Source organism: Aptenodytes patagonicus, chromosome 5 (assembly GCF_965638725.1).
Source record: "Aptenodytes patagonicus chromosome 5, bAptPat1.pri.cur, whole genome shotgun sequence".
Lineage (NCBI taxonomy): Eukaryota > Metazoa > Chordata > Aves > Sphenisciformes > Spheniscidae > Aptenodytes > Aptenodytes patagonicus.
The window spans coordinates 47,621,968-47,637,172 of NC_134953.1; the positions used below are offsets into that span (position 1 = coordinate 47,621,968).

The 15,205-nt window shown below is 44.0% G+C and overlaps 1 protein-coding gene across 1 annotated transcript in view; it reads left to right on the forward strand.

The window, feature by feature from the left end:
- Positions 1–468: 468 nt before the first annotated feature.
- Positions 469–15,205, forward strand: part of NIBAN1 (niban apoptosis regulator 1) — a 70,816-nt gene continuing 56,079 nt past the window's right edge. Inside the window, exon 1 of the mRNA XM_076339573.1 lies at positions 469–527. Coding sequence (XP_076195688.1) covers positions 473–527 — 55 coding nt within the window. The 5' untranslated portion in view covers positions 469–472. The remainder of the gene's footprint in view (positions 528–15,205) is intronic.

Genomic DNA, 15,205 nt, shown 5'->3' on the forward strand with positions numbered 1-15,205 from the left:
ACAAGTGACACGTGGGCAAGAGGAGACAGCAGTGCTGTGCATTTTGATGGGCCAAAGAAAATAGATGGGGACATGCATGCCTAGAGGCACACCCCGCTTGCCTGCAGATGGACGTGTTCTCCATCTCCTCTGCAACTCCTGCTCAACAACAGGAGCCTCCTGCCACCTTCTGCTCCCAAGTTTCAGAGACTGGCGAGGGGCAACCCCGGGCTCCCCTCCTGGGCAGGGAACGAAGGGGGCGGCTGGAGGGTGGGGGAGAGGGAGAGAGAAGGGGCGGGGAGCAGGGCCCGGCGGAGCCCTCCTGCCGCCAGAGCCCGACCTCCTTTTGGCGGCGGCGGGCGAGAGGCGGCGCCTGCGGGAGGAAGCGGGCGCGGAGCGCGGGGCCGGGCCGGGCCGGGCCGGGCTGGGCGGCGGCAGCGGCAGCAGCGCTCCCCGGCAGCGCTCCGCGGCAGCGCCCCGCGCCGCCGGCAGCATGGGCGGCTCTGCCTCCAGCCTGCTGGACGAGAGCAGGTGCACCTACATCCGAGGTAGGGCTCTGCAGGGGGGAGGCGAAGCGGCCGGCTGCCTCCCGAGACTTTTTCTGAGAGCGCCGGCCGGGGAAAAACGCGTTTGCATCTGCGGTTGCGCTTTCTGGTTGGGAAAGCTCGCCGAAAAGCACCCGGGGCGCGAGGGGAGGAAATCCCGAGCCCCCGCGGCCCGGCGGGGTCCCGAGCGGGGCCGGGGCCGGGCGCGGTGCAGCGGCCAGCCGGGAGCCCCAGGCACCGGGCAGGGCTGGGGAGCCGGTGGGATCAGCGGGGTTTGGGCACATGGCTGGGCTGGCTTGGAGAGGGACAGTGTCCGATGGAGTATCGAGCAGGCGGGTTTTTGAACGGCGATGCTTTCAACATTCCCGATGAGTGAGTTATAACATGCCTAGGAGGAGGCGGTAAAAACTTTTAAAGAGTGTGGAGAGATGCGACGTGAAACTGTCCGTGTGACAGTAGGGTCCCAATTCCCCAGCACCGGCAGCTGCAACTTTTAAGGCACTGGATTTAACCAAGGTAGATCGGATCAAGACCGTATGGCCTGATTTTTCTGCAAAGCCCGTTGAACGCAGTGGAAAAACTGCTAGGTGGGTATTTAGGTAAACTATTCAAACTTATGTAAGAACAATTTTGTATCCCATTAAAATGTTAGGAGAAAGAAAACAAAAAAAATTGCTTTAAATTTATGCATATTACTATTAAACTATGAAGGAAAAGAGCGTAATTCTGTATTTTGGGGAGTATTTTTGTTGTTTGAGTAGTTAAAAGATGAAATACATCTTGCTCTTGCCTGTCCACCTATGCTCCTTATCAGAAAGGTAGCAGGTAAAGTATTTACAAAGCAAATTTTGAGGCTCAAGATTTACAAGCGAAATAAAAGTTTGCATGTGAAAAGGAAGCCCTATTCCAGTATATTATGTATTATGCATCTGAAGCCTGCAAGAGTTCTCGCTGCTGTGGACTGGGAGATCAAACTCAGCGCTGATGATTCAGACCATAGGGTGACTCCTGGGTGGTGCCCGCAGCTCGAGCCTTTTATTCTGTTGCTTTGGGATTTTTTTGTGGTGTAGAGGGAGTGCAAATGTTGAACTGCTCCTCTGTTAGGGCTCTTTTGAAGTCACAGTGAATCTTTCAAGAGATTCCCACAGTGGGAAGGATGTCCAAATATTAAATGGCTTTCACCCAAAAAGCGATCGGCAAAACTGCAGGCCTCATGTGGAGATTTTTCTATGTCCCCTCAGTATTGTCATTTTCTCCTGCCCCACTGAGGGTGGTTTCAGGTCCCATCAGACCCACGAGGGTGCAATCCCCATGGATTTCTTTTTTTATTTACACTCATCCCCATGCTGCAGCCAAAATTGCACTTCCACAGTTCAACGTTTCAAGTTTTCTCGTCGCTGACTGAGTGGGGCAGTTGTGAGTGCCTGAAAAGGCTGATGGACAATTACTGCGGAAAAAAAAAAAAAAGTAGATTCAGGGAGCTTACTAGCTTCTTCACAGCTGTGCAAGAGGAAATTGTGCAGGTCTTTGCCCTGGACATCATCTAGAATTAGAACGGGGAACTCATGTCAGAGGGTTGGGAAATCCATCTGTTCAGACACGTGTGAAACTGGACTGGATATATGTATCTGAGACTTCCCTGCCACTCAAAGGGAGGGTGCTTTTGCCTTGGTGAGAGCTGAGCGGCTCTTCAAACGCATCTCTAGTTTGCCACATCTTTGCAGGGGCAAGTGATAAAGCAAAATAATTGTGAAAAAAGACATTAAAACGTTGTGCTTATCCCCCGGCTTAAGTCTGCTGTTCTTGCTGTAAGTGAGGATCCCCCACTCTAAACTCTTGCTTTGAAAAGTAATTAATGAGGCACTTTGTATGGAGGCTGCCCATAAATTAGTACTTCCAAGAAGGAAAAGGAATTGGGAAGAGCATCTTGAATCGAAATAGAGTGCAGTCCAGCCAGCTCACCAAACCTACTGCTTGTGTTGAGGCCAGAGTCTGCAAGATTCAGACCTTGCTTATCTGTCTTATATGTCTTGGTCTGACATATTTCCAGAGCAAGTGCTCTGGTGAGCTCTCCTCGTTTGAAGAGGAAGCGGGCTGAATCGCTGGTTCTGTAGATTGAAAAAGCAGCACATTTTTTAGCTGGCTTTGTAAAGGTTAGGTGGGTTTTACTGGGGGGCTGGGAGTTTTGGAGTTTTTTTCCTCCAGAGATGATGCAGGGGGGTCTTTAGTAAAAAGGGAAGGGAGTTACCTGCTTTTTGTCAGTAGAACTGTCAATCCATAGTGCTTGAATGGGACAGCACTGGTGAGGGAGGTCGTGAGACAGCAGGCTTGAGGATGCTGCCTCGCACATCTTATACAGAGACTGCAGCCAGCAACATTCTCCAAACTTTGCGCGTTTTGGGATGATCCATCATACTGGCCCAAATATCAATAGACTCAAGACAGGAAATCCTGAGTATTGCTTCAAGTGAGAGTTTGGTCTAGATCATCTCTAGTGCTCCCTCCCAACCAGTGTTTCGGTAAACAAATTTGTACTTGCAGTTTATGCATCCTGGTTTTGGCACTAGATTTTTGCATCTCCCTTAGCATAGTTTGGCAATGACTCATGCCCCCCCTCTCCTTGCCTTTGCAGCAGAACCTTGCTGTCATTAAACACTGGCATCCTTTGAGTTAGTTCCTGCCATGCTAACCTCAACCTGCAGCAGAGAAAATTATTTGGGTGGCATGTCAGCTCTGCAGCCTTCTGAGCTGCTCCCTGCAAGGGGGAGGTTAGCCAGAATTGCTTGGGGCAGAGTTAAACATGACTGCTTGAATGTGTAGCAGCATTGCTGCGTGATTGTTGTCATGATGGTGTAATTTAATTTCTTGTTGCCATAATGATAATTTAATTTGTCTGAAGCTGTGTCCCTGTGTTGCAAAGCCTTGTAGTTTATTTAGACAACATTTAAGCTAAAACACAATATAACGAATGGAAATGAGGGATTGAGGGCTAAAGGGGTGGATGGAGTTTTCAGCAATAAACTGGTACGTTTTCTTCATCAACATATGTACAAATCTACAGGTTTTCCAATTTCCAAAAGTCTGTTTGCTCACATTGTTTGAGGGATGAGAGGAGAACAAAACAAGGACAAAAATTATGTGATATGCAAAATTACGTAAAAAATATGTAAACACATACCTGTAGGTGTCTATATAAACCAGCGCGAACATGGCCCTCAGCACGGGCACCCCCAGGTGGAGCCTGGGAGACGCTTTGCTCTGTGCGGTTCCCCGCGGGTAAATAAGCGCGAGCCTTATCAGACCAGTCAGAGAAATGAATCCTGGAGAAAATCATGAACGCATCCTATGCGGAGTCTCAGTTACTGAGTGCAAAGGCTGTGATTTCCACCTAAACCTACTTCAACTTCTGTGCTCTTAAGGAAGAAGTGATAGTATTGAACCAGCCAAATTGCAAATCGTTGAGAGCTATGTATACTTGTACGTGGGGCAATATCTTGAGCCATACCTGAAAGTCAGCTAGTATGGTTATTGACATGGTAATGTGCATTTCCTGCAGCAAATAATGCCTAAGAAGAGAATATATGATGCCAATGTGTAATTTTTCAAGTGGTCTTTGCAGTACAATACACGTGAGGCTGTGTTTGAAATTGCAAGGGCAGGGATCATCCTTGTAAAGTTTGAATCAGGGACAGGTACTTCACAAGCTGCCTAAAGACTTATTTGGGGATGGCAGTGTTTTGCAAAACAATTTTTATACTCAGAAAACCTCTGCATTAAGAATCTGTGTATATATATAGCATGAAATTACATTTTGTAAGCCATCACAAAATCTTTCGTCTTTTTCAAGTAGAAATTAATGAAAATTGATAATCATCATGGGATGAAATTGTGAATAAAAAGTCAAGACTCGATTTTCCTTACTCCTACCTGAAGGAAATTAATGTCATAGGAAAGTAATAGAAAAATGAGAGTCAGCAGGGACTCCGAGCGCTGGGAACAGCTTTTGTCCGCTGGGAGAAGAATGGACGAGGGGTGGAGGTTATTTAGGGGAGAGTAGGAGGCCATGCAGTGCCAGCAAGGAGGAGTAGGGCAGAAAGCCAGACCACATGCACTGCAGTGTTACTAGTCTTGAAACCTTAGCAGTTTCAAAGGTGTCTTCTGTACTGTGTAGCACAAGCTTGTTTTTCTAACCATACCTATGGAAAAATATTTTTTTCCATTTATTTAAGATCCTTAAGATATTTTTAATATGCACACATTATAAGCAGTAAAATTATTTAAAGCCCCCTGAAATGAAAAGAAATTTTTATAGTAATTCCTCTAGGTTTTGGACTGAGCCCTTAAAAAAGGAAGAAAGACTTGTGGAGGAGATAATCCTTCTTCGCAGGGTTTTGGTGGGACTACATGGGGATTATTCAGGATGCGAGTGAAATAGATGGAGTTTAAAAAATGACAGTAATAATTAGGAGACTGGGAGTTGGTCGTGTGAAAAGAGTTTATTAAAAAAATTCATGCTTTCAGTTTGATGAGGCATGGGCTAAACTTGTGATGGGAGGTGTTCGTTGCGTGATTTGTCTAATGATATTTAATGAGTGTTACACCCAACAGGGAACAGTATAGGCCGGTAGTGGGGAGTTATGGACTCGGGGTGCGATCATGAAATTGGGGAAAAAGGTGAAAGTGCCTGTTAAAACAACTTAGTAGTATGCCCTGAGAGACTGTGCCAGAGGTTTCAAGATTGCTGATAGAAAGTTTTTGCTTTGGGTCCCTAGTATTAGACAAGAAACAATCAAGGAAGCAGATCTCACAGCGGGGAGAAGGGAGAAATGGCCCTGGGGGTCTTAATGATTTTCCATTTCTGTAATCTCAGCAGCAGCAGTAGTAGGGGACCAAGCTCTGTTCTGTCACGTATGGTCTGTTGGGACCAATTTTTTTTAAATTGGGAGAGGTGGAGAGATTTCAAGCACCCAACGCTGGTAATTTCACCAGCCATGAGCAGGGATGCTGGAGGATGGAAGAATAACTTGGAATTAATTGTGGAAAAGTTGGCCTTTTTTGGACAGGCACTCAGACTGGTTATTGGATTTTCTGCTTTAAACTGTCGCGTAATCCTTCTGGTTTTAATTTGGTGTACGACTGCAAGTATAACAGAGTTTTGTAAAAAATCTGGCTGCGTTTACTGCCTTTTCTCTCGGCCTGTTATAAGCTACGTCTTGCCGTGTTTTGGAAATCCTCTCTCTTTCGTTTTCCGCAGGTGAGCGTCACTGTAGCATCATACAGAGCAGGAGTGTGGTGTCTCTCTGGACTTACCAGCATCTACTTCGTAGCTCTTAGAGGGTGCTTTTCATTTTCACGTTCTGAGGTTTATGGTAAAAGCTGATATGATTTTTCTGCAATTCCCAAAATCTAGGGAAGAGGCAGAGTAATATTTTCTTTTACAAACACATATTGAATCCAGAATTCATGATTGCGGGTTAGCACTTAACAAGTAGTATCTAGTCCAATCCAAATAGGCATAAATACCCATGGAATGAAAAAATGAAGTGAAATGGGTAGGAAATTCAAATTTCAATATGGATATGAGTTTCTGTTCTTCATTATATCCACCTTGCTAAGTGTCCAAGTTCTTGAAGACCTGAAGAAATGTGATTTTGAAGAAAAATCCTTTTGGCTTTACTTGCTTTCTAGGAAGCATTAGTCCTCAGAGAGGTTGTTGCCGTTGGAGTCAGTGGCAGATTTTCATCCCGTAGTTTTAATAAATAGTGCCTGTCTGTGTTGGAACGGAGAAGCAGCTTCTCTGTGGTTCTTACATTCTTTAATTCAGGGGGCCAGGCGCTTTATTTTAGCTTTAGACTGAAGGCAAGCAAAAGGTGTCCAGGGACATGATTGATGGGAAAGGTATTTGCCGCCCAACTTGAAGAGAGTTTACTGTACTTGGTAACTTCCAGATTTCAGCTTTGGGAGAATAAGGCAGGAGATACCTTCTCTAGTCAGTTTCCATTGCTCATGTAGTCCCATTTATTAACTTCTTTCAAAAGTACTGCTAGCAATTTTGGAAGTTTACAGTCATGTCTTGCAACAGGCATGGTCAACAATTTCCCTAATCAAAGCGGGAGGTAAGATTTTATTCTTCAGTTTGTCAGTACAAGGATTGTCCCTGATCGCATCCTATTTACCTTCTGTAAATAACTTGAGGTTTTCATAAACCCAGAAGTCTCAGTTATCCCTTTTGTGGCATGGCTCCTTTTTCTGCCAAGGCAGCTGGGAAGCCAGGTTAGGCTCCTTGCCCGTTCAGCAGGATCATCTCAAGCTCCCTTACACCAAAGCAAACTGTATTGCTTGCACAGGAACTAACCTTAAAGATGATAATGCTTGCTACAGAGCCTGGTTTTCAAAACTGAAAGGTGGTTTCTTTCTGGGAAAGAAGGTCTTTTTCGGGTAGTATGAGTGAAGGGAAACCGTCGGGTGGTGGGGGAAGGCATGTGGCATTTTTCATGCTTTTCTGCTGTCTGTGTAGAAGAAACTACGTACAATGTTGAATGAAGCACGGGTGTCAACAGAAAGAGCTTCTTCTCAATAGAAAAAGTGAGAAATATGCTCACATTTGCCAAAAAACCTGTAATTGAGAGGCACGCTGTAAGTGTGGAGTCTGCTGCTCTTTTGTACTTGATATTTTCCGAAATCTTGAAGATTGGAGGTTCTTTAATTAGTGCAGCTTGGCCACAAATTATAAGACAGTCTTTGCATCTGATAGAAATTTTATTGATATTAAGGGGAGAAAAAGCAAGCTCTGAGATGATTAAAGGAGCTTTGTTGTTGATGCCTTTGGGCAGTAGCAGCTGAAAAGCCAGTGTCTAGATCAGGAAGGATGATATTCATAAGCAATGTGGTCATGGCTGCTTTTAAAGTACAGCAGCATTTCTTTCTACAGCTTTTTCCTTTGCATATAATAAACATGCTGTTCTCTTCACACTTAAAGAACAATTTAAAATGTATTCAAGTTTTTGAACATGCATGCAAGCATTTTAGTTGCTTTTGCAGTTAAAGGACAGTGATGAAATGAGGCCAACTCTTACATAAAAACAAGATTAAAGCTTGTGGAAATGGCTCAAACTTGTGTGAAGAAAGGGTTTGCCTGTTTGGGTTTTCTAAAAACTTTATCCTGCATTTTTTTATTAGTCTTACATATAAAAAAAAATTTTGGTGCTGATACTAAAGCTTAACTTGATAGGCATAACCTAAGATTTTGATGAATTAGTTTCTCCAGGTGTTTAATTAAGTGTTAATTTTTGAAATCATAAGCTTTTAATCTTCATGCTTCTATGATAAGATATTAGTTAATACCTCAGACACGAACAGTTGCTCTTACACTTTGGATAGTACTAAAGCTTTAAGCCTATATATTAGGCCATTGTAGTGCTACCAAAGCTATTATTTAGTTACTGCATATTTTTTTAAAAAACTAGGTAGTTGTCTTAGCTAGCAATATCAGGAAGTAGAAAACAAAAGTGAGGCTGACTCTTGGGTTCTTCTGGTTAGATGATTAAAAAGTTAAAAGCAGTATAGTTTTCAAAAATATGTAGATTATTTTTGTATGGTTGAAATTCTTCTAGGAAATAAGTGAAATAAAGAATAGAGTAGTTAATTTATTTTCTAAATAAATTTTCTAATCCAAAAATAGTTATTAATAGTAACTTTTTGATGTTGTTTGTGATGATCTGGATTCTAAGCCTGTTCTTCGGCCTTGCCCTGAGCAGCGTGGTTCCTAAGGAGTACGCAGATGCTACGGAGGCTTTTGTTGTGGACGACATGTTCAGTGTTTTCGTGCAATCCCTGTTCAGTGCCAGACCAGCCAAGCGTCTCTCAGGTATTTTTCTGCTGAAGGTGTAGCAGGTCCGATATGAATAGGGGGAGGCGCCACGTCAGCCATCAGAGCGTGACCGTGGTGGTTGGTAGATGTTTGCTGTTGGCTGTTGCAGGTGCGTGGTCACGCTCCAGGATCTCAGAGGGGAGGGTGCTGTGCCAACCCATTAGTTAGGAGCAGCATGCCCTCCTTCGGGACTGCCTCAAACCATGCCTGGCACCACGCTGCTCAACGGGCTGGGGTAGCTGCAGTGATGGGCTTCAGCAATGCAATAACTCCAGGATGGAAAATAGCAGCAGAGGTTTCTGGCTTGCTACCTGCTTTGCTTTACATATCTTCCCAGGAGCGAGCCATGATCCATCCTTCAGAATAAATTCTGCTTTTGAGATTCATGCAAAGTGAGCATGTCAGCTGATCTTCAGGTTGTTTTTTCTACGTGTCATTGCTTAAACAGTGAACGTGGTGCATCCTCTCCATTATGGTTTCTGGCTAGGCGGCATGCCAAGAAAAGCCAGCCACATCAGTGCCTGGCCCGTTTTTGGACTCTCCACTGACAACACCAGCAGCGGTGATGCCTTTTCAAATGATAGTGGACTTGTAAGGAGATCATTGGTAACAGTGTAAGACAATCAGTTCATAGCTCCCCAAAAATGCTGCTGTTTTTTCCAGGTTCATTCTGTATTGTGCTTCTAAGGTCAGTGCACGTTTTGACCGCGGCTGTCATACATTGCAACAGGCAACTTGCAGAAAAGGTCATCTGTGCCTAAATTGCACGTTAGTTGTTGTGTGGGGGACGTGTTGGTCCTCACAAAGAGTGTTCGTGGTACAAACAGCATAAGGCAATCCTTGTTCCTGGTTGTTTACTGTTTAAGCAGGGAAAACACACAAAGCTAAAGCAGAGGTCCAGAGAAACGAGGGCGTGGGACTGGGGATTGCCAAGACTAGGAGAAGCACCCTGTGCCAATCCTCAGTGCAGGGTCAGGCCTCTGCAACAGTTCCAGCTGCACCGTGCTGATGTGTCCCAGCCAGGCAGATTTAACGGCTATGATACGTGCTAGGGACCAGCTGGACCTTTAAGCACTCGTGATCGCTAAATACTTTCACAGCCAACCTTAGGAGAAAAATGTCTACAGCTTCTTTATATTATAAAAACATCTGGGATTTCCCACAAAGGTTTATGTTCCCCAGGTCAAGGTAGCCACAGGTTTTGCGGAGCTCGAAAGCCAGCTCTGTCCATGCATACCGTTTCTAAAGATCCCCTGCTTGCTGCCTGGGATGGCTCATTCGCTGGAGTAATGCCTTCCTTGATTTACTACTGGTTTTTAGTTCTGTGTGCTTGGGATCCCAGCTAAAAAAATTGTCCTCGTGTGCCATATCTGGAAACTTGCTGCCTGCCAAGGAGCTTTTCCTTACTCTTTTCAGAGATATACAGGCACCATTGCTTCAAATTTACAAAAGATGCCACCACTGTCCCACCACTCAGTGTCCAGCTCACTCATCCCTGTCCTATTAGCTAGCACTCTTCCACAGCCCCTCTCATCTGTTATCTTAGGAAGCAATTTTTAAAGCTTTATGTGATATTTTCCTTCCTCTGCATGAAACCACAAGTTGCTATTTGTGCTGATTCTCTGCAGAGCTTTGTCGTGATGTTGATAACTGAAGACCTGATTCTTGAAGCAGCACTGGGGATGTTAAATATCTTCAGTGAACGTTGTCTGAAGACTGACTTGCTTTTATTGAATGTGATACGGAGGATCCTTGCATATTTTCACTTGATATTCCACATACTGTAGCGGTCACACTGGAGGAAAGGCAAGCTTTCATCATCCGCAAGCAAAGATTTAATGGCAGGGTCTATGCAAAGGAGAAAAAAAAAAAAAAAAAGGCTTTTTTGCTCTTAGGGGTATTCTGTAAAATAATATAATTGCCTGTAATTTAGTCTGCCAGACCCTTTCCACTGTTTTCAGTTGCAAATGAGGCTTTGCCAGTCTTCAGCTGTTCAGATTGAAGTTTCCAGGCTGAGTGTCTGCCTCAAATTGCATTTTTGAGAAAACTGCAGCTAAAATGGATGAGCGCTTTTTTTTTCTTTTTTGAGAATTAAGCAAAAGAAAACATGTTTTTCCTCTTTTTGGATGTTCTGTTGAGCAGCTCAGGTGTACTCTGCAAGAGGAGGGAAGGGGTTGGGGGCCATAGAGCTGGAATAAGGGAAACGAGGTGAGTGGGAAGGGTTTCTAACCGCTGCCAGTGTTTACCTGCTGAACTAAACCCCGTTGTTTCCACGTTTGCCCTCTGTGCAGTCTAGCAAATAACTGTGAAACCCACAGCTACCAGCAGCTGTTCACCCCTGTAGACGAAGGCAATGCCACAAAACAAACACAACTTTCTACCATATAAGCTTACTGTGTTAGCTGAAAAGGTCCGCAGATCTGAAGCCCTGAACTCATTGCTGATGCTTGAGGGAGACCAGGGTGCAAAGGCAGCTTTTTGGTATATTTTTCTATTGGCTTCATTCATTAGGAAGCCCCAGATTTGTTGTTTGGGGTTTTTTTTCCCTTCTGAGATTTCCTGTACACCTGCCAAGATACAAAGTGCCGTGCAGACATCAATCACTGATCTTCCCACTGAGATACTGTGATGGGTGGCAGTATTTTATTTCACATATGAGGAGTTATGGCTATTCATTTGGGGTTTGACAAACCTAGTGCTTAATTTTTCAGGGAATTGGCCATTTTAATGTTCTCCCCAGATTTCCAGCCAGGCTCCAGCTGTGCTCAGTTGTGACTGCAGGCACTCAGCACTTCTGTAAATCAGAAAAAGAAGGCGATAGGAGCCATCTGGGAGCTTCTCCCATAAGAGGCATAAGTTTTGTCCAGCTTTACATTTTGTAGCAGACACAGATACAGGATCTAGTTCTTCAGGGTGGCATTTACCTGCCTTAAATATAAATCAAGTCCCTGCTGTTTCCAGCTCACCACACCACAGACTTTCAGAGCTTCACAATAAATGGGGTAGGTACCATACTGGGTTGATTAGAAGACCGTATTTTTAGATGTGATTGTAAAGAAAGGTAGCTTTAACTCCTGCTGCTTGTGCTCCATTGGTCTTTGCTCTCAGCCTGGGAAGCAGCAGCAACACTGTTAACACAAGGAGTGTTTGAGGCTGGTGACGGTTTGTGGGCATGGCTGGAGGGAGGTATCCAGATGTCAGGATTGCATTTGTGTCTGCAAGGAGCAGCCCCAAAATCATCCAGATTGTCAGCTGATCTAAGTTGATGGTGGTTTTTATGGTGCTTTTGGAGGAGAAAAGATCATAGAGTCATAGAATGGTTTGGGTTGGAAGGGACCTTCAAAGATCATCTAGTTCCAAACCCCCTGCCGTAGGCAGGGACATCTTTCACTAGATCAGGTTGCTCAAAGCCCCATCCAACCTGAGCTTGAACACTTCTGATGATGGGGCATCCACGACTTCTCTGGCCAACCTGTTCCAGTGTCCCACCATCCTTTAAAAGTGTTTCAAATGCACATAGAAAAGGGTACTGTCTGAATTAAAGATACAGAGGAGACGTGAGTTCTTGATTTTCATGTGCTTTTAAAATGTAATCATGGCTGTTTAGTTATTTGTTAGTGTTTTTATCAAGCTTGATAATTTGCAATGGGCTTTCCAGCTATGGCCAAGAAACAGGGAATCAGCTGGAGTTTCCTTTACCCCTCTTGTGGCCCACAGTGAAGACCCTCATTTGCAGAAGGCAAAATGATCATATAATGAAATTGTGCTAAGAGCGCAGCTCTGATACGCTGCCATATTTTTAACAGAGAAGGAAGGGCTTAGACTGAGACTATGCCATTTCCTACAAAGTGATGTTGAAAAAATTATTCCAAACCCAAACATTGACCAAAAACCAAAAGGAAAGTAGTAAACGTCAGCAAGCATGTTGAAGGCATGTCCACCTCCCGTGCAGGTTGGAATTAGCAGATCAGGTGTGTGTGGAGGAAGGGGTGACGCACTGAAATGAAGCTGTAAACCCTTGGAAAAACCTATATGCAAAAGTAACACAGCTGCTGGATTGTTCGTGGGGAGTTGTGTTTTACACAACCCACAAAAGAAACCAGTCTCTGGCATTTCATGGATCAGACCTTCAATGCATTGCTCGGTGTTAAAATGTACCAAAGCGAGTGGTAGGTGGGTGCACACCTACCTAGTGTAGTTTCCTATACCTTGTACAGGAGGCTTGCCAGACGGGAGCCAAAGGTTGTTCCAGCATCTTTTGGTTTAAAAAAAGATAAACAGTCAGAAATCCTGTGAAACAAACCTATATGTGCTGCACAGGAGGGTTTAATCCAGGGAAATCAACCCCATTAATCCAAGTGTGCACTCTGTGAAGGAGGGACGTATATCTATTTAAATATGAAGCATAATAAATCATCTGTTTACCTCAAAAATCTGACATTTTCTATCCAAAGCAGGATGGCAAGCTATGTTAGCCTCCTTGTCCATTTATTCCGCTTGCGGTATAAATCAAACATTACAATTTGGAGAGAGGTCTTGAGCAGACTGGTGAAAGGCCACAGGACAGGCATCGCTCCCAGTTTCATGAGCGTTATTTAAGTCTGACCTGTATGTGAAAGGTATTTGAAGCCCATGCCAAAGTCTGATTCAGCCATCACAATGCATTTAATAGAAGAAATTGATCTCTAGGGAGTTCAAAAACTTTTTGAACTATAGAAGCAAATCATGTGCTAAGTAGAAAATGATGTTAATAGCTGCTTCCATCAGCCTGTTGATCAAAACCAACAGACTGAAGGAATGGGGAAGGATGTCGGTGTCCATGTGAACTGATGCAGGATTTGAGCACCTCTCTCTTCAGATGTTAAAATCAAGGCAACTTGAAAACTTGAATCCTAATTTAACCTTACTTCTAGATGCATGATACTTCACCAGTCTGCTACATTAGCCACACTGCATTTTTTGGGCCAGTATTCGGGTTTGCCTCCTGCTTCTCTCATTCCTTTTGAGATAAGTATTTTAATTATGCGGCGGATGCTTTCCTTAGGGAATGGCTGCAGCGTGCTTGCTTGGTTTCATGGTATGTAATTGCTGTGCTACTGGAGGGACCGTGGGTATTGCATTAGCACAGCAGTTCCTTTGCCAGTTCAATTGTCCTCATTATGGGGTTTCCTCAGAAGCTGCAGAAGAAATGCCTCCATGTTGTTGTATGTAGTTCACCGTTCTCTGCCAGAGCTTCAATCCCTTCCTCCCACTCTTGAGTTCAATGGCTTTTTAGCTGAGAGCAGGTGGGCCCAGCAGCAAGCTGCTTTCAAACGACGTCCCACCAAACCCAAGGGAAGCAGTGGGGAGGAAGAGTGCCTGGAATAAAATTGAGGCTGTATTTGCTGTGAAACACACCTGAGATCTGTGACAAAAGAAGCTTCTGTAGAAGACTTCGGAGATTGAGCATTTGGGGCTTGATGTGTTCGTGATAATCCCATGGGAGCTGTGGCCAAGTAGTGGTGACAAATCATAAACTGAAGCAGCCCAGAGAGAAGCAGCACTGGGATTTATTGGAGGAAGAAATTGTGTTCAAAGTGAATGAAGAAGAAAGGCCCCCATCTGAATTTATCACCAACTTCCCTTATGCATGGAAAAAACATGAAGCTGCTCAGCACATCTCGTACCAGAACGGGGATGTCTAAAGCTGGTACCACACTGAGATACAAGGGAGTTACCAATGTAAACAAACATACAAAAACAATGTGTTGGTAAGAGTATAAAATACTGCGTGGTAATTTTGAGCAAGAGCTTGTGGTTTGTTAGTTATTAATCTTGCTACATGGTTTTTCTTTAGCGTGCCTTAAATATTTAGGCAGCAGGAAGCGTGGTCAACTGAAAAGTTGCTGTGCTCTTTCCGTTACACTTGGCATTGGCAGGTGTTATTTTGTGAGTATAAACTGAAATCAGACTTGCCTTGGAGGGTGCTGTGACAGCCAGGGCGTTGGGGCTGAACAGTGTAGGTGAACACTGGCTGGGTTTTTATTGTCTGCAAAAGAGCAATTTTTAAAAATAAAATCCAGCCCCTCTGATAGTGGCGGTGTCTGGAGTTCTGCTGTTGGAAAGGACACATGATTTTCTGAGAGACTGAACCAAAAATAAATTTAAAGCTGAATTTGAAGATGCTATACAAAACGTCAGGTTGAGTTTCTGTGACTGTTACACATACTTAGCGTAGGCTGAACCGATGCCAGAGATGTGAGTGTGCGCAGCCTTAGGAGGATGTGAAAGCCATATTTCAGATGGGGCCCATCTCTCTATTCATAGTTTTAACTTCTTTTGGATGATGGGAATGGAGACATCTGTAAAAAGTAATAAGTCTCCTTTCCTTCCAGAATAAGGCTATGAGTTTTCCAGCTGTTGGCTAAGACAGGTTTTCCTGTTGAAATAGCTTTTGTCTGATGTAAGTCTAAAACAATATGGTTATGGTAACTGAAAATATTTCTTTGTCGATTCTGTCCCCTGTTAGTTTTAGTTGTAAGTCTGAGTATTTCTATTCATTGTTGCTTCTCGTAGCAGCTGTTTGATTTTTAAAACCTTATGGAGTCTTCCAGTGAAGTGCACGCTGCTGATAAAATGCAGTATTGCTTATATTCTGTATTTTCTTTACCATATTGTGTGGCTAATTTTCTTTTATCTTCATAGTGGATTCTCATGATTACAGAACACGCTCTTGCTTTCCTTCAGAAGTCCTGTCATCTTGAATAATGCAAAAACAAGCCCATAACATTGATTCATGTGGTTCTTGGTTGCAACCACAATAACATGGACT